A 24918-nucleotide genomic window follows, 5' to 3' on the forward strand; every position below is an offset into this window, starting at 1 on the left:
CCTGCGTCAACCATGTGGTTTGCCGTTGCGTTTGTTACGCGACTAGTTCAAGTGGTTTATAATGAAATTATGGTAGTTATTTTCACGTTCACTGCGTCGACATCGTCAACATCATCATCATCATCACCGGCTGCTGGTGCATACATAGAGAAGGTTTCCCTTAGCTCTCTCATAAGAGAAAAATTAAATTATGAATTACATTATCATTAATCATTATTATATTACTAACAATAATAATATTTATTAATTAATGATTATTATTATTGTATTAGTACTGTATAATTATATTGTAGTATTATTTTATTGTTAGACTAATACATTGCACATCGCCCGGTAAACTTAAGTCAGTTGTACCACAATGCAAGTACAGATAAGACATAAGAAACGAAACTACTGTATGTATCGACCTCTTTCGACAACTCATTCGCAGGTGCACTGTCAAGAACGCCATGCGTTTGTCTCTGTCACTTTGTATGCAAGTGATTGGCTTGGACAAGTAACGGATTTAGGTCGACGTATGGGTCAGTTGAATAGACTCGCCAATAACGCAACTTAAACATCCTTTGAGGTGTTTATTTATGTTTTCACAGAAGACCGACAACTGCATCGGTTTACCTGGCAGTCCTACGGAGAGCTCATCGATTAAGTCGAAATCGCTTGCATGATGATGCAGAAGTATTTTCATCTTTTTATTCTAATTATTATAGTATGTAAATCACACTGTTATGCGTATACATTGTGTATTGCACGCGCGCACAAAATATATACGCGATAAATTAATGTCAACAGTAGACTTGTATTCAGGAAATACAGTATACCCTATCTTTCTGGACCCTGGAGCTTAATCGATCTCGTATCAAGATTTATTTAGACTAGGCATGACCTTTCACAACTTGTTTGGTTTAATAAGCATGTAGGGACATGAAACGCTACTTACGGTGCTATGCATCTTCGTAATTGGATTGGGGCCCAGACTGGCGTCATATAGGACATACCCAAATTGTATGGACGACGAAAGACCATGGGCAAAGGAGGAATCATCCAATCCATACACCAAATATATTTCGCAATCGTTTTGAACACAAACATGTTCTGTGGGTCACTCACTCAAAGGATGGGTTACTAAACCGATTCTTAAACATTATCTGAGCTGTAAAATACCGCGTAGCTCCTTCATCAAAAATCTGCCATCTAAACCCAGATTAAAAATGAAATGAAATTGGTTCGTGTGCGTTGCGAAGCTACATGAATGCCCAACATCAATATAATGTACCCCTGTTTACGAATAATTTAACAGGAGTAAGTTCTTCGAAGACGATATTGGTTATGTTTACAACATATCACTTATTTGTGAATTCTTATGAAAACATATGACATGCCTGTGATATATTATATTTCAAATGCAATTTGCAATTTCATTGAGTTAATAATCAATCTGTATGACGATTGATTACAACTTAGACCTGAAATGCACTAACGTAACTGTCAAATCAATGGTTATGTCGAGCACCATAGGCCTAGATACACCATGGTGGGTTTGTCATGTTATATCAGATCATTTTTAACAACACGTGTCTCGGACATGAAATCCAACGGTGAAGCTATACATCTTTTACGCAGGCGAGACAGTCCCTAACACTCTGGTATGTAAGGCCCTAATATCCCGTTGGTCTTTGCACTGCCCCACCTCTCCACATTGCGCTATAACTCCAACACATAATAATAATCTGTCTAAACACGTGCGTCACGCACACAGTACACCCATGCCCACACACATATATATTATAGGCCTATATATATGTTGATTAAACTGTCATTAATTTATTAATGAGATTTTTTTTGGCATTATTTGTGGTCTGAATACCTACATACATAATGTATAAATAGCAAAGATGAACATTACTCCAAGTATAAATGTACCAACCACAAGAAAGTAGCTTATCACAACTTTAAACCAATCAAATTCAAGAAATGAATTACAAGGTTAAAAGTGTAAGCACAATAGACTAATTAGACCCAAACCAACTATTTCTTCTTTTCAGTTTTTGAATAAAGTTATTTTAATATAGTTATGTATTTCTTTTAATTTTTAGCCATCTTTGAAATATCACGAGCGCCGTCGATGAATACTATGGTGTTACTGAAAGGCCAGGCATCTAAGCTCTACTTATGTATTAATTCAACTGGAGATTTACACGGCATGGTAAGTAACATTACTACTTCCATCATCATCATCATCATCACATATATCATCATCATTATCATTATCATCGTCATCACAATTGCTCTAAACGTTCACAAACGTAAACACACATGAACAAAAACAAAAACATACATCATCAGTATTATTACTACTTAACATGGCTGGCTGTAGTCTACGTTTACACAATATTAATATTTCGTATTCGAAGCCTAATTAAAGCTAATTTTCATTGCAGAGAATGCCATTAAGAGAATGCTACTTCCAAGAAAACATTGGTAATGACGGGTGGACATCGTTTTCATCTTGCAAGTACCCCCAGACGAGCACGCTTTGTAGAAGTAGGCATGCCACCAAAAGGAAAACTTTAGGGTGGATGGTAGCGTTAAACAAAGATGGTACCCCGAAAAATGCTACAACCGCATGGCGTACGAAAAAGAGAAGCACGAGATTTCTCAAAACAGACGTTCCCGTGGATACATCAACATCACGATGAGAGAAGTAAATACAGACGTGTATCAAACATCCTAAACATTCCTGTCCACGAACAAAACTTGCGTGACGTTCCATCAAAATTTATTTTGAGACTCGTGTTTTCTCGTCGTGGTTACGTTTACTGTCGCCAATTCGTGAAAAACGCAATGAGGATACAAGGAGTGACGCGACTAGCTTCGGTGACAACCATAATTAGCGACTGGAGTCTTTCGCAGAAGGTATTTGGAAGCAAACGTTTATGGTACGGTTAGATCGGTGCCTTTTATATGTGTAATTTGGATCGTTCTTTATCAACTTAGAGCTTTTTTTCATCAAAGGCAAGCTCTAGGGGGTGGTACATTCGTGTTAGTGATGTAATAGCATTGTTGGATAATAAGAAAACAGTTCATTGTCTATAGACGTTGTCTCTATGGTGGTGGTCTTGAGTAAAATCATCTGTTATTCGTGCTAGCGCGTGTGTATTTTCCTACTGTTCACTAAAGAAGAAAACTGAATGAAAGACCAAGCGGTAATGTTAGATTAGTCTCAAAATCACAAATGCAATGATGTGCTATCAAAGTAGGCTAATTGCTATCTCATTCATGGATTAGATTTGCTATTGAAAAATAATGTGGAAACTGCAGGGATGTTATTGAGTGGGTAATTTTACGCTTAAAATATGCGAACGATGTACAAGGAGTATCTCATACGTAAACTGAAATGATGAAAAAGTGTATACGTGTTGTGACAAGATTTACCAAAGATTATGGTCTCCAAAGTTATAACCTACCGTAATTTTGGGCGTTTTATTTTATAAAGGTTCGTGCCTTTTGACTTACTGTGTCCTTGCTTAAGCCGGACACTCACTGCGTCCGTCGCACGACGAATCACATTTGCTTCCGGCGCAACGCCGTCTGCTAAGTGGCAATCTGAGCGGATCCTCATTAAAAAGACGATCTGTTGGGTCCGCGTTTTCGCGTGCGTTCTTCGTCGCGTTGCCGTCGCACGCAGTGAGTAACCGGCTTAAACGTCTAGATATATAGACATTATGCTTCTTCGTTAGTTTTGGAATATCGGAACTGCCGGCAACTCTGCTGTAAATTCTTTATTAAAATGTCGGCTGGTGTTTCCAGCAAAACTTACAGATTATATAAGCCTAAAACCGGACACTCACTGCATCGTAGGCGGTCGTACGACCGTCAGCCGACGAATCCAACTCCGCACCCTAGCCTGTGAGCGCTGAAGCCGTCTGCTGATTGTCGGCGGCACTCTGAACAGTCATTAAAAACGATCCGTTGCGCGCCCGTCGTTGTGTTCTCTATAGAATCGCGTCGGACATAGTGAGTGAGCGGCTTATATTTAGTTTCAGTATATAAAAGTAAAAAAAGCCACTACTTGCGGTAGTAAAATTGATTTTACATTTTTTGTATTTGTGGCGCTACCACAGTATTTAAATGACGTACATTGCAAATATTATGTAAGCAAATTGCTTGATGAAATCGTATTTAGACCAGGTTTCTCTGTGAGGAATTCATTATTCATCTGTATATTAACCATCGCGTCACCTATTGATTCTTAATATAATAAAATCATTATAAAACTTACGATCTAAATTAAAGTATTAGTGTGGCTAATCACAATGACTCACTCAGCGTGATATTTGCAATCTCATCTTGATATGTTAGTAGTACAGTATATATACATTTTATAATTAGTGTTTATAGTGTTATTGTCATATAATAAATACGTTATATCATTGACTTCTATAAGATCATAGTACAGTCAAAAACTGTTATATACTTGTTTAAAGCTAAATCATTATTAATATTTGTATGCAATATTCCGATATTTTAAATTTGTTTATGAATAACGTACTTAATTTTATTTTTTGCATTCGAAAACGTAGGGCTGTGATGTCCTTCGTCGCGTAGCTTTAATTAACGATTTTATGTTTATCTTAAGTTCTTTTATAGCAGTTACGATGGCAAAGGGCACATCTGGATAAAAAAGTAACTTATGTTTATATTTAATTAGAAAAATTAATTCTTTATAATGACGTCACATTTTTTTTGGTTAATTTTCCGGAGGGGTGTAAGTTAACAGTATTATGGAAATTTTAATCGTGTCCAACGAAAATTACAAAGATGAAATTCTTATTTTTTTCAGCCAGTGATAAATATGTATGCAAATATTTGCAACAATCACTCTAGGCCTACGCGCCTTAATATACAATAGCTAGGACTATCTCATGTAGGTAATGAACAGCAAGGCCACTAAAGGGGAAATAATTAGTCAAATATGAGATTTCCATGTGTACTTGTCTGATAATTTCGCTGCCGCAATTACATCGAAGTCACTAGGAATACGGCAACACACTTTGACACGTTAGTACCTTATCATTAAATATCAGTCAACAATATAAAATGTTAGGCGTGTTGCTAGGCCATATGGGCCTATTCCTGATTACGTGTCACATAATGTGAAAGAAATTCGCCTTGAAAGTGTTCTAATATTGTAATGTTTTCAAATGTGTACAGAGCGGCCTTTGTGCGTAGCAAAGGCATATTTATTATTATTGAGTAAATATTTATGGGATATATTTTTATGAGATATTTTTGTACGTAAGTTAATTTATTACAAAAGTTGAATGAAACCTGCGTGGTTAGCAATGGCTGTGCTGGTGGTCGTATGTGCGGGCGTATGTGTTGTAAGTAGGCCTAAAGTTTGGTTCAGACTAGAAATACTCCAGATGCGATGTTAAGCAAACACTAGAGAAGCGACACAAATGCTAAAAAAAAAACGCTTGTAAAAAACATAGACGCGTAATTGCATAAACGCAAAATTCAACGTTTTCAATAGTTGGCTAACGCCGCCAGCTGTCAAAACTATTATTTTGTTGCGAGTGGAATGAGAAAATAATGTCAAGCCGGGCATTTACTGCGTCGTACGACAGTCGACCAACGACCAACGAATCAAACTCTGTTTTCAGACAGAGCTTGACGGCGGCGACGCCGTCTGCTCATTTTCGGTAGCAGTCTTAAACACGATCCGTTGCGCGCGCGTCGTGGCGTTGCTTTCTTTATAAATCGCGGCCGACGACAGTGAGTACCCGGCTTATCAGTTGTGTCTTGTGTTTGCATTGCGTCTGAAACGTTCTAGTGTGAACCAACCGTGTAGCAACTCGTTGTACTGCCTGCTACAAACGCATGCATACATTAAAACAGAAATCGATGTATCAATGTATAATGCTATCTGGTACTTTTATTGTTCATCTCGTATAGAGTAAAAACCACCTCACACATTAAAACACATGAATCACACCATCGTCCAGGGACGTTTGTATTGTCAATAATATTTGACGCATGTCCTTGAAGAGATTTGCTGAATGATGATGCCAACTGATATAAATCATAGAAATCAGGATTCACTTTAAACGTCCTTTCGGAAATGAATTTTGGAAAATTGCATAGAAACAATAAACACAAAATTAATAAGCCAATTCGCAGTTTCAACTGCGCATGCTCTTATGAAGGTCAACCGACATAAACACAACGTAACTTTATGTCGATACTTGGATACGGGAATGCACAGTCCAATCTACGAATGCTTATTAATCGAAGTGTGTTTTAGTGGATTATGTTGATAAAGATGCGCTTTTTGGCGAAGACGAGCACCTTTGCAGTGAGAGTAAAGTACGTTAGAATACATGCTAGAAGTTAGGCTTAATAACGACATTGAGGGCAGTAATCTATGAATGTGTGAGTGACGTAGCCTACTGTGTGAATTCTCAAACAGCCGGTAGCGATATCTCGAAATTGCATGCTGGGATTGTGACTAGGAGCAATACTGTAATGATATTGGCATGATATGAATAGAATGTGGCAGGCAACACTTGGTGCTGCTGCTGTGTAGCAGGCAATCTTATTCGTTTAGGCGACCAATTGGCGCGCTGTTTTTTTTAAATGCTGCTAATCCTTTCCTTCACAAATTAATGTTCAAAATATCCTGCTCACCTATATAATACTTTTCATCTAAAAACAACCTATAGATAACTTCTGCATTTGAATATGCACCCCTTAAAAAATGCCTATATATTTCTATATTTGAAAGGTTTAGTTACTTATTGACTTCAATTTTTTATATAGTACCAATGTTGTGCAAAGAGGCCATAATATGACTTATCCGCTGGAAAACTGGTCCTTACGTGCGGCCTAAAGACTACCACGGGGCACTGTATATAATAATAATAATAATAATAATAATAATAATAATAATAATAATAATAATAATAATAATAAATAATAATAATTAATAATAAATAATAATAATAAATAATTAAATAAATAATAAATAATAATAATAAATAATAATAATAATCGAACACGTGGTCCTGATGGAAAAAAGATGACTTGAATCGCCAAGTGAAGGCCATGTCATACCAACAATACGATCACTATTGCAAACCATCTACACCCAAATTCCGTAGGACGTTGACTTGCCCTCCACCATCGCGCATGCCCTACAACGAACGACCCTGTCAACATTAATTATGAAGTTTTTAAAGTGATAGACAGGAGAACATTCAATCATTGGAATTGAGACCTACTCATGTCTTTCTCATCAGTTTTGATGTGGTGGAATGATTTTAAATACAAATTTCAATTCCATACACAAACCTAATTATAAGACAGGACCGTCAGTGTGTGACTATTCACGTAGAAAAATATGGACAGTGTATTAATATTACATTTTATATTAGTCTTAGCAGTAGAAAAGATAATATTAAAATGAAAACACATTTTGCAAAATAAAATTCTAGACATACATATATAACAAAAGAAAGCTCAGAAAAATCTCCGAATTAAAAAATAAAAACAACTAGGCCTATGATATAGCCCTAAGGCTAAGTAAAACATTTAGAAAAAGACTAGGAATAATAAAAGCGACAAAGCCTACTCGGTCCCCACAACTTTCACCCACTGGAACTTCATGTCTCCAAGGCCTTATTAGGTCTTATGGTGCCACGTCATGCGTGACCAACTACGTCTGGTCACTTTCATACTTACAGCCAATCAGAGAACCGAAACATCGAACCGAAAGCAATTGCAGGACAGCCACCTTGAAAATCTGCAGGACTATAAAACCGACCAGTTTTTTAATTTAACATGTCATACCGAAATTCCATTCACTATTTCGACATTATTAGATGGAAATCCATGACCCTCCCATTATTGAACCTGACACAGTCAATGAATTGCTTCCTGTACAAAACCACTAAAACTCATGCTGCCTAGCAACCATTTGGCACCTAGCACGCTCATCATCTGACCTGCATTACATCATCGTTGGTTGATGTATATTGAACACCCTACTACTCGCACCTTATTCTTCCTTTCACACACACACTTCATTATCCTCACCCCACGTAGGCAAATATTTCTCAGCAACTATGAGACAGCAATTTTATAGGGGGTAAAAGACCAGCTATTTCAAATTGGGGGGGGGGGATGGGAAATTGGAATTTAAAATAGGGGGTAGGAGGTGAATAGGAGGTAGGAGGTGAATAGGAGGAACTGCTATATGAGATGAGGCACCAATTTAGGGGGGTTGGAGATCCTCCTGTTTAAGAGTCTACTTCTGCAATGAAGTTTACAATTCTGCCAGATAATGCTCTCCTACACCCCTCTCCCATACAGTTACACACCTGGAGGGGGACACACAGCAGTCACAATCCTCACTAAAATATTTTCGAAGAAAAACAAATTACGGTCACATAATTAAGATAATCACCTCATATTGCATTACTTTGTCAGCTACACCCCTTCAAACCAGCCCTCCCAAACAAAACCCTCATAAGCCCCCACCCCTTCCCTATTTGGATGTTGAGTATTCTCAATAAACATCATATAATTCATATAAAAAGTACCATCTTTGTTTGCATCTAAACTCCAGAAATACAGCAGAAAAATGCGTATTCCAATAGAGTTGTGCGGAATTGTATATGATGTTTGCTGTTTTTACTCTGTACAGTAAGACCGACGCTTAACATAGAAACTAGAACTGTAACATTTTAGCCTTCGTCTTGCTTCTACCTTGAATTTCTAGTGCTCTTGAAGTGCATTGGCTGAAAATTCATTGCCGTGATTACTATTTCCACACTCGCAGGTTTTAACAATATACAGCAGTAATTGTGGCGGATGGATATCCTGTTGTAACTGTATTATAATGAGCTACAAAAACAGGCTCTTGCTTCCTATAATATTGCAGAATCTACAGTACTTCACTAATTATGTAGTCATTAACTTAGTTTGCATTCAACTGCATCATTCCCACCAAACTCCTGCAGAAAATTGAGAGTCTTTGCGACAGCCTTGGCTAGGTATGTCATGGTTCCATACTGTCCACTCGGAGCACTGTCGTAAAAATTGCCGCAAATTCCGGCGACTCCGTTACATTTTAGTACATCCTGCTTAAAACCTGGAGGATTTCCTGCACAGCATAACACTGAATCACCATTATGAATTCTCTGCAAGACAAAACCATTGCACTATTCATAAATTACATAAGTCTATAGTTGACACTTGTATTTAATGACACAAAGGAAGTGACCAATGACTTCACACGGATGAGCTGTATTTTTGTGGTAAAAATGGTCTGATTGCTTTCATATCCCAGAGCCCTTGGTTCAAATCCTATAACATAACAAGAATAATTTATCACGATTCGATAAGGAGTCCACTTCCTACATCTCATAATGAGACAATTTATAAAGTATCATTTCCATCCGGTAATTAATTATACATTTTGCTGATGTGATGGGAGGGGGAATGGGAGAATTAGGGGTGAGGTAGAATATATCTGTATTTTACATCAAAATCCTTTTGAAAATGTTATTAAGATTTGTGAAACTGTGACTTAAAATTCAAGGTTATTACCAATCAATCAATCATGAAATTTATATTGCACTAAAGTCCATAAATAAATGTAAAACACATAAAAAAACATAGTGCCTTATTGTTTATTGTATTGTAACAGTATGGAAAAATTTTAAATTGTATAATGAGTTTTATGAAATAGTAAATACAGCCAGCTGGATCTTGTATGTCAAATTATGAATAATACATCTCTTAATGATCAGGAAAAAGCTATATCTTTTTCAAAGAATAAACTTGTTGATCAAATTAAAAATTGGTTTGCAAATCGATCTGATTTTTCCCTATGCAAATATATATTTAATGAAACTTATCGTAGCAACTTCAAACGTTCCATTAAGAACTTTTGACTGTTATAATCACGGTGTCTGTGACAGTATTAAAACAATTCTATATGAAATCTGTTCCTTGGCAAGAATCACCTCGATTTCATAGAGTTGTTGCTGAAGTCGTTTTGGCAACACTGTCAAAGGCTGATGGCGTGCCTCATGTTAATGTATTGGTCACTTATGTAGGACACTTCTCCTTTTCATATAGTGTTTTCATTATTTAATTCAATTAATTTAGTAAATGTATTTTTAATGTATGTGGTATGTTTTATCTTCTCCTTGTTTAGAGGTTTTGATGAATAAATTTTATTTGATTAGATTACAAACTTCATTCCTAAAAATTGACAAATAAGTTCTAAATATACAGCGGAATAGATTAGCATTGGGAAAACCCATTTCTTGGAGCAGTTATTCCAACTTTTTTACACTCAGCCATCTTTTTTTTTTTTCTTGTAATCACATGACAGTCAGCAAACATATTTTTAATTTTGAGCAATCCAGTTGGGTTTCAACTCGCTTTTTCATTTTTGTTTCTGTCATGGTATTTTAAATTATTTTAATCGATTAAATAAATGATATATGAACACATTTAAATCATATCCCAAAGTAAAATTCATATCTCCTTTAGCAAACGTCATAATTGGCCTTCGAGGCCCCCAAGGCAAGAATAAGGTAAAAGGCAGTCTTGAGTCAGGGAGCAAGTTTATGGATAGACACTCTGTATTAGTCAGTCTCTCTAACAACTCACTCCATTGACTTAAGTTATCGTAGAAGTATCTTAAGAATATTTTTCAATTGTGATATTTGCTAGGAAGCAGCACTAAGTAAATGATATTTTGCATCAGCTTTCAAAAATGTCAAATATTAATCATCACTGTGAAAGACACACTTCCTAATAATATTATTCTCGATTCTGTAATAAATTTTGTTACGTGAAGTTAGCAGAAATGCCAATTCATTATGAGGTTGTGACAATGCAGTGTTCGCTTCCAAGCGTTTACTGCGGTCAGCAATATCAGTCCAGGATATTACCAATTTCGTACAACTTAGCACTCAATTCCAGCAGCATGTCACCCATCCAAAGAGACTACTCACACATACCCAGCCGAGACAAAAAAGAGAATTTGTTCATTTATTTCAACTTCCTTTGTCCAGAAGGACACGGTCAATGCAACCATTTTTTTCACTGTGGTCAAAGTTATATCAGAAAAAAACATATATAAGAAAAGTAAAAACAAGCATGTCACACATCCAGACACTTTACATTCACACTTAATGAATTTATTCATTTTCTCAACTTTCTTTGTCCAGAATTGTGGTCAAACTTAAATCACAAAACAACAGAGACATAAAAAGAAAATTAACAGGCACCATTAGAAATAAAATATTTATATTATTTTTCAAAAATTGTTTTAAATTTTTAGTTTTCCAAATAAAAGATCAAAGACAAACATTTTTCTCTTCAGTAATGAAAAGACAATGAAATTAAAAAAAGTGAAAAAAAAAAAACAACAGTCCAATTCTAGAGAAATTATAAATGTCACCAAGTATTCATTCACTAATAATTTGAACTTCATGATGGTATGAGGAAATGCTGTCGTATGTTTTACAGCTTCCTGCAGTACTCATCAATTTAAAGCTACACGTTTGTTGCTACATAGATTAAGTTAAATATGAGCATGTTATATTGCAGGTGCATTCATATACAAGTAGGCATATGAAGTTGCAGCTGCTCACATTGAATCATAACTAGGCACATTGAAGAAGACGAGAACATTGATTTGCACCTGCATGCACTGAGTCAAAGCTAGACATTTACTAAGCTAGGAAAATTAAGTTGGTGTTGCATGCATTGAATCACAGCTAGGCACATTAACAAAGACGAGAGCATTAAATTGTAGCTGCATGCATTGAATCGAAGCTAGACATTTACAAAGCTGTGAACATTCGCTGCACGCATTGAGCCATTAAGCTTAGGCCCAACATATTGATATTAATTTCACTGGTGTTCAACCCGATTAACAATTCAAAAGGAACCATCTCTAAAACCATAGTACAAAATTTGTTAATGATCCAATGGCTTTGTGTATAGTACTGCAGGAGGTATGTGGAGAGTGGAATCTAGAAACTTTGAACCATAAAGATAACTAATCATACTAATAATTTTCATTTTGTTCATTTTTGTTTCATTGTGATGACTTTCTTACTTTATTCTGGTCTCTTTGAGGGCCCAGTGTAGCATCCATATTGCCTTAGAAAACATTTAAATCCAAATTTATCGTACCTGATCTTCTAGAAACAGCGTGTTTGCATCGGAAACCAGTTTGTCTACTTGAATAGTTCCACCAAGACTCTTAAACCAACCATTCTCTACCACCAAAGTGAGAACCATTAGGGCCTCAACCATCAGCTGTCGGTACTGTGGTTGCGGTATACGGTTGAGCACAGTCTCAACTGCTAAGGCAAACTTAAATTCTCCAGCTGTCATCTCTCTTGTAAGACTTTGATGCAAAAAATGCCCCTCTATACTAATACCATGACACTGCAAAAAACAGACAAGGTTTTAAAGCCATTTTTTCCAACAATAACATAAATGTTTCGTGTTTCTCATCAAGGATAATAGTTGTGATTAAAATATTAATTCATGACTAAATTTAAGCACTTCCTTTTAAGTTGACACTTCAGAACACAAATCATTTCTTTTTACTATACTATTATTGCCTGCTTTCCAAAATTAACAAAGGAAAATGGTGATGGAAATAATAAAAAACAGATTATTAAAAATGAAACTCATCTTTTATCTTTTTTCTTTCTCTCAATATGATACAAACCTGTGATACCAATTGCATAATACATATTCACTGATAATCTTCCACATAGGCCCATAATAATATTGCTCATTTGTTAGCAACGGGGATTTAACTTATTCTAAATCTGCTGATATTTGGTACATTTGTTGTTTATAATATTTCCAATACTTTTTCCAAGATTCGTGAAGATTCAATATCAATAAAATATGTAGTAGGCCTAGAATTATTAGGCCTAGGCGTAGTTCCTGTGAATTCTGAGAAAAATGTGTAAATTTCAAAACACAGAAAGACGTTTTTTTTTGTATGGTAAACTCAATAGTTCAACGCAATTTGTTAAGAAAACAAACACATTCAACAATTATTTTAAGCTATACTGTATTTGCTGTTATATTTGAATTTAAATTATTATTAAACCAAAATGTTATGGAAAAAATAAAGGAGGAAGCGTTCATGTTCGTAATAAAATGACGAAATAATCAAATTAACCAATCTTTGTGCCGTTTTTGTCGTCGTCAAGGAGAGCTTGGGTTTGTATACATGAAAACAACCTGATTCTCATTGGTGAAAATAAAGGCTATCACAATAGATTGACCAACCATAGTCAAGCTTATAAAATTAGCTTTATAATGATGCTAAACATGACATGGCTGGCTTTAAAACGTGGTTAGTAATAAGGATGATTTCTCGATTGTTTTACAGAGTAAACAAAAGGTAATTTTTCATACTTCCAGATTATAGCGTCTCTAAAAAATCATGCTTTTGGGCATTTTAAGGTAAATAATAAAAAACTTTTGAGTGAATTTGATTATATAATATTTAAACTACTACTATATATATTTAAACTACTACTATATATATATATAATGTTATGCATTGATAAGTACAGAAAAACAAGTCATGATGTATTTTTTTGCACAAAACAAAAAATAGAATTTTGAATCAACTTTCAAATTAAACAATTTACAAAAAAAAATGTTGCTTTTACTGACATACTTATCAAAACAAAAATTTAAGTCTTAAATTCGTTAATGACTTTATATAAAGTGTATATGTCTCTTCACCAACTTTTTTTTTAAATTGAGAGGCTTATGTACTTTAACTTGTCTAAACTCATCATTTTATAATCCCTTTAATATCACAAGGACAAAATGTCCTTATCTAGTTACAGATTTGAAAGTTTAAAACTTGCATTTACCAACTTGGGAGTCATTCACCGTGACAGCCTTCCAAACCTGCTGTCAGTATTGACATTGACGTTGCGATTGAACTGGGACCTTAGGATCATCTCTACACTCCATTTTAACTTCAATGATTATAAGTCGGTTTTGTGTTCAACCGCAATCCTATATTACATTTTACAGGGATAATTTTCTGCCTCACTCAATTTATCTATGAAGGTGTGACCTCTAGGCACTGCCTGAGATGGAGGCCTTCAGACTCTACCGTTATCTTTGGGGAGCCAGAACAAGAAGAGAGGAAGTGATGAAACTTGCCCATATTTATACATATTACTGAAGATGACATGATGAAGTAAAAAATGCAATGAGGGAGATTAAGGAGAGTGGTGACTACTATAGAAATCGAGTGATAGTGAATTAAATTGACGTATAAAATGAAGCCTCCAATACAATGTCAACCCGACAAAAAAAAGAGGAATGACCTCATTTCCGCATCTAATTAGGGATGATCTGAAATGTTTCAACATCACAGAACATGTTTAAAGCCGGGTACAAGTTTAACCTGAGACAAACACATCTTCGTTATGTGAGAGCGTCTGATTTATCAACGACAATTTTCCATTTTTGAAAAGTAGTGCTTTAAATGTTCATGCTTTTCATTATATTACTCTGTTTTTATTTTTGTCGTTTCATGCTGCTTTGATCATACTTTAGTGAATGTCAATAAATAAAATGAAAACAAACGAGAACGTTATTGTAACGGAAATTATAGTATATGCTGCGTACCTTTTCTAAAACACCCCAAACCTTTGGGTAGAAGTCCTGTGGTGCTCGATTAAGAGCACCGTCTAACCGTCGTCTCCTAAGCCACTGCCCTGATCTTTCAGAAAAAACTTCATCTTCTAGTGATTCCTTACTTAGATCCAACTTACTAGCATCTCCGCTCTTGGATATCATCTGTAAAAGTGAAAACAGATTCCTATATACAATATGTTGTACTTCTTTTATTTTTACCTATATTTCTATTATGATATTGTAAGCGCTATGTTTTATAAGTATATTTACGATCTACCTATATATGGTCATGACCATATTTAGGCATGTCACATGTTTTTGTCAAATAAAATTTGATAGTCTGGACAGGACTTAAGTTGTTATTAGGACGAAAAGAGATTGACCACATGAGCTTGGTCATGCTTCTCAACAAGTGCTTTAAGGGATGTCGTCTGTATTCTGTGAATGAACTTTCCCGGAATGTCAATTAAACAGAATGACCAATTAGAACATTACCAGGAAAATACATAGAAACACATGTCATTACAAATTTTTACACTGTCAATTAATGGTACCTTAGCAACAGTATTCAACAGGCTGGGCTCAGCGCAATGGCACACTGGTGGTTAAAGTGTTTGCTTTCAAACCCCAGGGTCTTCAGTTCAAATCTTTAACACTTGTTTATACCTATATATAGTCATGATATATGGTCATGATATGATGTCATCATGACCATATTTAGTCATGTCACAGTATCCATTTTGCGACGATCCTGGCACTTCAAATCCACATAATACACATTTAAGATGGCCTCTGAACATCAACCAACCTTTCTAGGACACACTGGAAGGGTCACCTTCTATAAATACTCTTAAAAAATAAACAATAATAATAATACTGTAATAATAATAATAATAATAATAATAATAATAATAATAATAATAATAATGTCCAAGTAAAGAATTGTAAGGTGAGCGTAAAGAAAAAGCAGACAAAATGACGGTGGAGATTTAAAGAACAGAGAAAAAAACCAAGACAGACTATCCTAAAATTAACCAAAAATGAAAACCACAAAAAAAATAAAGAAATAGAATAATATTATTATAATATAAGAAATATTATACACTCCACCCCCCCAAAAAAAAATTTATGTAAAATCATTTGTATTGAAATAAACTTGCTAAACATTAGTATTTGCAAGATTTACTAGATTTGTGTCAATTCGTGCTTGGCAATCAGCCTGTTTAGCATCATTATTGGCAGCATATTACAAATATCCTTCAATTCAATTCCCTCAAGGTAAAATAAACAACAATTGTTTATGAATAAATTACTAGAAACCTTCAAAAACTGTCTGTTAAAATTTCATTAATACTTCTCTATTTCAAATGTTACTGAATGACTAATTAATTCATTGGCTTTTTTGAACTTTATATTCTGAAAGAGGATCAATGAGGCTGTCTCATAGTAAAATAAATTAACAAACAACATAAAATAACATTATAAAACGAAAATGTTGTGTTGCCTGAACACAGCTTGTTTTTTTAAAATTGTTATTATAGGCCTAATTGTGAGTTCAATGCTACCAAGTATTCAGAATCAGACATTCAGTTCATTTATTAATCTCATACAAAGCATAACATGAAATTTGTTTTCTTGGTAAAAATTTTATGTGACAAAAAAATGTGATGTGCCCATATATGGGTACGATGACATATCATCAAATTGTATCAAAAAAAGTTGAACGTGTTCAACTCTATGTTCCATCAAATTGTATGTGACGCTTTTTTGATGAAATTTGATAGTGTAGATAAAGCTTAACTCTTGAAATTTAAACAAACCTAAGCCAATTGGGAAAAAACAAATTAATATTTGTTACTGCAACTTTGCTGTACCACTGCAGGTAAACGGGCAGAAACCACCCTGCTTACTCCCAGGTACAAGATTAGCAACATCTAGTCTAATAATGAGTAGAAATAAACAATAAATAAAACAAAGTATGTATACTGTAACTTATTTACATTAATTTGATTTAGTTGAGACTCATCAACACCACATGATATTATATACATACTTATAACAATGCAAGTTCAAGTAGAATGGTACAAAAAAAAAGAAATTGAAAAATTACATGTATGTGTTAAAAATGCAATGCCAGGGAATCACACGACGAACATACATGTGTTTAAAGAACATGACATACATTGAGCCCTGTCCTGAAAAAAACATGTGACATGCCTTAATATGGTTATGATGACATCACATCATGAACATATATGGGCATACAACACTTTATTCAACTACATACCACATTGGGTGATTGCAGACACTCTCAGCAAAAAACAGAATAGATTTTTAAAGACAGATACAGGAATCCATCTGGATTAGGAAAACACATGTCACAGGAATCGTGATGAGGGGAACATCAGAGCTCCCCAACATCTACGGTGGCATCATATCAGACAGGGAAGTCACTGGGACCCAGCAGAGCACCACCCACCACCTGTTGTTGGAATGCTTTACATTATTTTTCTTAATGCACATGTTGCAATAACTCAGAATTAAAAAATTCATCAATCTTATTACTGAACTATGTACTGAACTATTAATATTGCGCTATCTTGGGCTAACTGTGGACTACTAACTTATTACGTCAAACACTCATATTTTTTAAATATTTCTCTTCTACCTTGATTACTTTGACATACCATATTTTAACAAATTTTTTTTTGTAACCCATTCATTTCTTTATAATGTGAAGTTTCCAAAATTGTTAATTATCAAATCAATTCTTGTTGTATTGTCTTAGGAAGCTATGCAGTGTTAATGCCAAATACTCAAGTTATATATTAATTGTTGTTGCAGTTTGGTCATGTCCATTATGAGAACTTGTAGGTTTAGAGGTCACTGCACCTGTTGACATTGACACATTCTCTCACTGGAATTTCTTATGTTTCTTGTTATGATTTCAGTGGCAATTCATATAAATATAAATAAAATAAACATATTTTACAAGTTTTAGAGAATTAGGGTCAGTAGACCACCAATGATTCATTAACAGGAAGACATCCATTCACGCTACATCCATCGATTACATAATCAGTATGTACAGCTCATGTTAATCAAAGCAGTAAAATTAATTTAATTAATTAGCAAAAAGGTCATTTATTTTACAAATGATTAATTTGTATACAGGTCATTTAAAAACAAATTATTTAATTTCTTAAGGAAATGAAGGTAATTATTAATATTCCGATAATGTGATGAATGGAATCCCGCCCGTGTAGTTAATACCATCTGTAAAGATATAAAAATACTTGAAAAATTAAAAAAAAAATATATAAATTGCTTAATTGCTTAATTTGGCACAATAAAAACAATTTGGTCTTCCAAACTTTTGGTCAGGGTGTCCTTGGCCAAGGCACTTTATCAACATGAAATCAGTCTACTCTGCTTTATCAATGGGTACCAGCAAACTGATTAGAATAACCTGCGATTGACTAGTGTCTCATCAGTTTGAAAATCCAACTCTCATCTGCTTCACACTACATACACTGGCTCTAAGCTCTAGCCCCGCTCTAAAGCTAGCAATATGAGCCCTCCAAAATGACAAAAGCATTTAAGAAGTGAAATTTAGTAACGTATCAATGGCATTGCTTATAGCATATGGAATTCAGTGAAACATGACAGTGGAACATAGTTGATGAAAGTGCATAGAACATACTTTCTTTTCTAAACTCCGGGGCTGGAAATAGTGTGCGACCGAGCGACTGGCAGTGGGAGGCTCATGATCACCCTGGAGGCATTTTTGGACAAAAGAGTTTTAAAAAATAAACTGTTGGGTTTTATAGTGTACGGATAACATTTGGTGCTAAAGACAATTTTCCTGGTTGAGTTTTATAGTGTACGGATAACATTTGGTGCTAAAGACAATTTTCCTGGTTGAAAGCACAAACACTTTTTTTCCAGGCCTGCATATAAACTCACAGTGTGGTCGACCTGCTTTTATGAATACAATTAGGTAAGCTGGCTCAATTAATGACGCCATCAGCAGTGTCCCTGACAAGTGAATATAAAATCTTGAACTTAATTTCATCACACTATCCACCTCACGCAAACAGCCAAGTTCAATTAAAATCAATTTTAAAGTTTCATGTCAAATTTTTCCTTTCAATCTCATAGCTTCAATTGCCAAACATATTAATTTTCATCAACAATTTCAACATGTCACCTTATAAACATGTTTGTTTAAAATTATTTATTTGAACTTTTGTGGTTTGATTCAAATCTCACCATCATTACTACAAAATGAAACAAAAAACACAAAATTTTAAAATGTTATTAAATAGATTTGAGGAAAGGTTTTTTGGAGACACCCAGTTAGGACCCCTAGCATTCATTAGCCAAATCTGGTTGAACAAAAGCTGATTTTACACTAAGCAAATATCAAAGTGTTGGTTCGCTTACCTGAGCTCCGATTGATTGTGCATATTTTTCGCTTCACAAACAATAGAAACGGGTCGAACCACTGACTTCGCTGAAGCGAAAAACTCCAATAGAAATGTGAATGTGTCTGAACCGATGCTTTAAATTCATGCGAATAAATTTGCTTAGTGTAAAACTGGCTTAACTGGCAATATTGAATTTTCTAATAGGAGGCCAACAAGGTCAAAGAGCAATACTGTCATATCATTTCATTTCATTTCTTTAGGCACGAGCACCAAGGATATGCCAATCAGTGAACTTAATAATTATCCTACGTGGCATATCTATTAAACAACAGGGGACTGAATGGACCAGTACACCGGGTTAACCCCCTACTCTTCTTAAAGTATGTACTGGGTTCTTTAAAGTGCACACAAGCTAAATGCGTACACTGGACCTACGGTTTAAATTCCTTATCCGAAAAGACTTGTTCCACCACCGGAACCATTGGCGAGTGAGCCGTTCGAACCAGCGCCGATATTATAGCTGAAGGTTACAGTGCCCCTGACTTAACCACACAGCCAATCAACTTCCTCATATCCATATTCATTATTATATATGCAAACATGTATGCATATTTGTAGCAAAGGTATCTAATCATTTTGTCCTTTGCGTGGAGAGACAAATTATCGGTTGTAGATGTTCATGTAAAGGGAATGTAAATCCTTGAGTAAAGGGGTTTCCATATTTGTGTATCAGGGGTTTGCAGATATTTGTGTAAGGGTATGTAGACATTGTGTATAGGTATGCAGACAGGGTATGTACACATTCAGTGGCGTATCTTGAATTCTTGAAATGAGGGTGCTGATGGAAGGGTGCGAAGAGGGCCTCGATGATCAGTTGAGGGGTGCTAATTTGCATAATAAGGTGATTTTAGGTGACTTTTAATTACTTTACCATGATTATTGGGGGGAGGTAACTTGGTTGGGGAGGGGCGCAAGTAATTTTTGCAGGGGCGTGCACCCCCCGCGCACCCCCTAGATACACCATTGTACACATTGTGTATAAGTATGCAAACATGTGTGCAAGGGAATTCATTTGTATAAGAGGGTAGAATTCACAAAATACAACACGACTATTCTGCAGAGATCCAAAATGGGGTGCAATAAATATTATTACAAACTTAAAATTAAAATGTGATGTAAAATTGGAAGCGATTCAAATAGAGGCTGATTAAATTATATGGTGACACACAATCACTTTAGGCAACATTTTGTTGATACATTAAGCCTGTTTTCCACTAGGCAAATTTATTTGCGCAAATCAAAAGCGTTGATTCGTTTCCTGAGCTCTGATTGGTTGCGCATTTTTATTTGCTTCGCAAAAAGTAGAAACAGTTCAAACTACTAATTTCACTGAAGCAAAAAACTAATAGAAATGTGAACGTGAATGCGAATGAACCGATGCTTTCAATTCCCATGAATGAATTCTATTGGTTCATTCTAGTTATGAACAAAATGTTGACCAATGAACTTAAACGAGATAAAGGACATTCTAACCTATCATTTTTAAAAAGATTTGATCAAACAATCAGACTATCATCACAAACAAGATAAGTAAAATATGACCACCACCTCAAAGGAGATCATATAATTCCGATGCAAACATTACTGAAAATCTGACCAATTACCTCAGATACGATAAATTTCTGACCACTCACTTTAAAGGATATAAATTCTGATCAATCACCGTAAAGGAGGTAAATTATGATCAATCACCTTAAGGGAGATAAATTCTGACCAATCACCTTAAAGGAGGTAAATTCTGACCAATCACCTTAAAGGAGGTAAATTCTGACCAATCACCTTAAAGGAGGTAAATACTGACCAACCACCTTAAAGGAGATAAATTCTGACCAATCACCTCTAAGGAGATAAATTCTGTCCAATCACCTCAAATGTGATTATGTAGACAGCATTTTATAGACTAAAAAACTTATATGTATGAATTCAAGGATTCCAACCAATAAATGCAAATAAAATATGCATTGTCATGAATTTAGAAATTCCAACCAATCACCTCAAGAAGGTAATAATGGTCCAATTATAGAGTGCATGCAAACCTCTATGTGCTTAACATAGGACAAAAAAGGAACCAAGAAAGTAATAATTAATCTAACTCTACGGTTTTAAATGTGAGTTTGACAAGCAAAGGCAGTTCACTTCACACATGCTACACAAATATCTTGAGTACATACCGTCATTTCTTTCTTAAGTTGTGACATCCCAGAAATGTCCTCTTTGGTGGATGTGACGATAGATAACTGTCGATCCTTCAAAGCTGATGCATTACTCGCTGAAAAAACAAAAACACTTTTTTATAAATATACATTAAAAAATAAATATAACATACAAGAATAGATTAAGGTGTTCGCTGCCAGGGACGCAAGTTCACACCTGACAGGGTTCACTAATCATGCCAAATTTTGAGTTTATATCTACACCTGTCCAAACATACTGTCTCATCGGTAAAATCTTTGGCAGTAGTCACCAGAACACAAACTATCGCAATTGAGGTTCAGCGAACAACCGGAATTAATGATAACAAAATTAATACCATGTTTGTTCATGTTTCAGTACTTTGGATGGAAATGGTTTTCATTAAGGTGGCGCCTTGTATACACTGTCACAAGGAATTGAATTAGAAAAAAAGGCTTCACACTTAATGTGATAATGATGTATTTCTTACCTGTTGCAACACCAAATTCTCTTCCACTCAAAATGTGATGCAACAATCCTTTCATTTCAAAGGGACTGAGTGCCATTAATTGTTCATAAGCATTTTCAGCTGTAAGAGGACACAAATTTATCAACAATCATAAAGAGATCAATAATGGAATAGATACTGTCACTATTTACAATTAATGACTGGCTCAAAATATCATGCAACAATCCTTTCATTTTAAAGAGACCGAGTGCCATTAACTGTTGATAAGCAAATAATAATAATAATGAAATATGTTCATGGAAATTAAGTTAAATAAGAACAACAACAATATGAACAATAATCAATATATAGACAATAACATTAAGATATAACAATAATAATAATGATAATAATTATAATAAAAAAATAAAGCAAAAAAAAAATGTACAAAAATAATAATAATGTACAATTATACACTACTTTGCCTAAGATGGGGAATTTGAAGATAATGTAATTTTTTAAAATGATGAGGGAAAGATACGAGTGAGTTTGATGGATTTGGAGAGAGTGTTCCAAAGATGAGCAAATGCATAAAGGAATTCACTGTGTGTGATGAACCGTGGAGGGTCCTTTCATAAACCAGGTTCCCCCCACCACCACCCCCACCCAATTAAATTTCACAGCTCTGCTTTCCTTGAGTCTCAGTTTGAGGGAGGAAATAAAAGTATTATCAGCGTACAGTTGTTGGTCCTTCATGCAACATTGCCCGTGTGCACGTTAAAGACTGCAGGAAGATCTTCAGAAAATAGCAGGGGCTTGTTGAGTTGATTGCCTATTGATTTACTGCCCAATTCACAACCAGGAAGGCCCCACTAGAAATTGGTCTTTGGACTGTTTTGGGTCAGATTTAGTGTTTCACAACAAAGTGGTCGATCTAGTTTGTACAGCTTGGTGGGCCCCAAAACAAAGAATAATAATAAGCATCAGGAATGTGTAGAGTTAGTACAGTACCTGAGCAACTGAGGGCACGGGCCAATTCCGAGCACATGATCTGAATTATGAGACCAATACGTATCCGAAGCATTTCTTGAAAGAGGATTGGTTCGGTCCGAATGAACATCGCTAAATACTGCAACAATTCCTATGAAAGAATAGTACATGGATATCAGAATTGTTATCAAATTATTATCTTTGTCGATCAGTAACCAAAGACTACGTTTATCAAAAGCTTTGATCATCCATCCAAAACCACAAATTGAAGCCCAATGAGCTCTATCCCGAGAAGAAGCCCATCTCGAATTGAAGCGCCCTCTTTAGTTTGCAAAAGCAGCCGCGAAAAGAAGCCTATGGGCTTCTTTACATGATAGCATAGGCTTTTTTTTAGACAGTACAGTACATACACTGTACATGAATTTCAAAGAAACAAAATACATTTAAAACATACTTGGTGATTTAATGCCAGTCAATACACTCCATGATACAGATTGATGTTATACAGTGTTTTATAGCAGTACCCTTCATCTAACACTGCCATCATTATTATCATAACTTCATCCACATTACTACCAACACTATTGTCCATATTTATCATCTGCATTATCACACTTCCACTATCATGACAGCAATCATCACCACAAATATAAATAACGATCAAATCATCTAATTATTGTCATTACTTGTGTAAGAACTGCCGACCCACTGTCTTGCCCACATGCTTCCGAAATAATTTTCTGAAGTTCTTCAGGGGACAGAGGCGCCGTGATGATGGTTTCCCTTGGCTCTGGAGGCAGGCCAACAGACAGTTGCTTCTGGCGGACTAGTAAATCGGTGACTGCTTGGGCTAGCTGCTCCACTTGCTTCCCAAGCATCCCAGCTGTATGGCGTATCAAAGACCAAGCTTTGTGGTGTCCACACTTTATGTGAATAATATGAAAAAGAGTCAATTAATCATAACCTCATCTGCATATTGTTTACTATGTAAAACTAGATCTTTTTAATTGCCCTAAAATAACATGTTGGTACATTGAACAGGAAAGTTATTCAAAGATATTAATACTTTTAAAAATTTATCTGTATTTATTTATTCATTCATTTATATGTGCAGTCATTTATTTATAGTATTTTGGGTGTTTTGCAATAGTCATGTTAATACTACTGACAACGGTTGTGGCTCGGAAACTCAAAATTATGGTCAGGGGTTCGACCCCTCATTGTGCAGATCATGCATGTCTTTGGGCAAGTAATTTATCTATGTTTGTCTCTCTCTACCCAGTGGCGTCTTGAAATGGGGGTGGTAATGGGGGAGTGAAGGTGAAGTGGGAACTCGATGATCAGTTGAGGGGGTGCTAATTCGCATAATAGGGTGATTGTAGATGATTTTTAACTACTTGATTGTAATTTTTGGAGGCGACCTGGGCTGGCACAACTAATTTTTGGAGGGGTGTGCACCCAACAGCCACATACGCCACTGTCTCCGCCCAGGAGTATAAATGAGTATTGGCATATAATGGGAAGGTAAGCAAACTCACTTTACCCCTAAAAGCATGTAATCACTTACCTTGAGATACAACTCTTCCAAAAGCAGTTTCACTGTTACACCTTCTTGACCATTGAGTTCAGTATCCCAATTAGGTCCCCTTTAAATAAACAAACACAAATAATAAATCTATTTATAATATTTTTATATCAAAAGATGATTTAATGATTTAAAAAAAAAATTTTATTTAATTTTACAAAATTTGTTTTTTCTGTTCCAAATGTCAATGGTGAAACTGAAGGAAACAAAGTACAAAAAAAATTACATAATAAAGATGTAGCATGTTAGTTTAGATGTTATCTCCAATCTCAGAGTCTTGGGTTCAATTCATATAAATGTCACAGGATTTGTTTTATGAACAAAAATTACTCCATTCCCTGAAACTCCCATACAGCATCTTGTTTGTATGTTGTAAAGGATTGCCACTCAGTAATCAGTTTGCTTCTTCTATCATGTTCTTGAGGTCAAAAACATTTAAATAACAAATGTAATAAGCACAACGAAACTACATCTCAACAACTTAAAAAAAAATCATTGTTTTCCAACAGATGACT

At 35.1% G+C, this 24918-nt stretch overlaps 2 protein-coding genes across 3 annotated transcripts in view; one reads left to right on the plus strand and one right to left on the minus strand.

The window, feature by feature from the left end:
* The window catches only part of LOC117115805 (fibroblast growth factor 13-like), a 27280-nt gene extending 21363 nt beyond the window's left edge, over window positions 1-5917 (plus strand). For both annotated transcript variants that reach the window (XM_033259746.1, XM_033259745.1), the window contains exons 3-4: window positions 2094-2203; window positions 2439-5917. In XM_033259746.1, coding sequence (XP_033115637.1) covers window positions 2094-2203; window positions 2439-2696 — 368 coding nt within the window. In that variant the 3' untranslated portion in view covers window positions 2697-5917. The remainder of the gene's footprint in view (window positions 1-2093; window positions 2204-2438) is intronic.
* A 2459-nt stretch (window positions 5918-8376) lies between these two features.
* LOC117115802 (probable phosphorylase b kinase regulatory subunit alpha) overlaps window positions 8377-24918 on the minus strand; it is a gene marked incomplete in the record, with an annotated part of 42641 nt that continues 26099 nt past the window's right edge. Inside the window, 8 exon segments of the mRNA XM_033259740.1 lie at window positions 8377-9200; window positions 12220-12477; window positions 14710-14880; window positions 21380-21477; window positions 21871-21969; window positions 22840-22969; window positions 23505-23741; window positions 24386-24464. Coding sequence (XP_033115631.1) covers window positions 8973-9200; window positions 12220-12477; window positions 14710-14880; window positions 21380-21477; window positions 21871-21969; window positions 22840-22969; window positions 23505-23741; window positions 24386-24464 — 1300 coding nt within the window.

The sequence above is a fragment of the Anneissia japonica genome, unplaced genomic scaffold (genome assembly GCF_011630105.1).
Source record: "Anneissia japonica isolate Jap-2015-1 unplaced genomic scaffold, ASM1163010v1 scaffold287611_len363355_cov233, whole genome shotgun sequence".
Lineage (NCBI taxonomy): Eukaryota > Metazoa > Echinodermata > Crinoidea > Comatulida > Comatulidae > Anneissia > Anneissia japonica.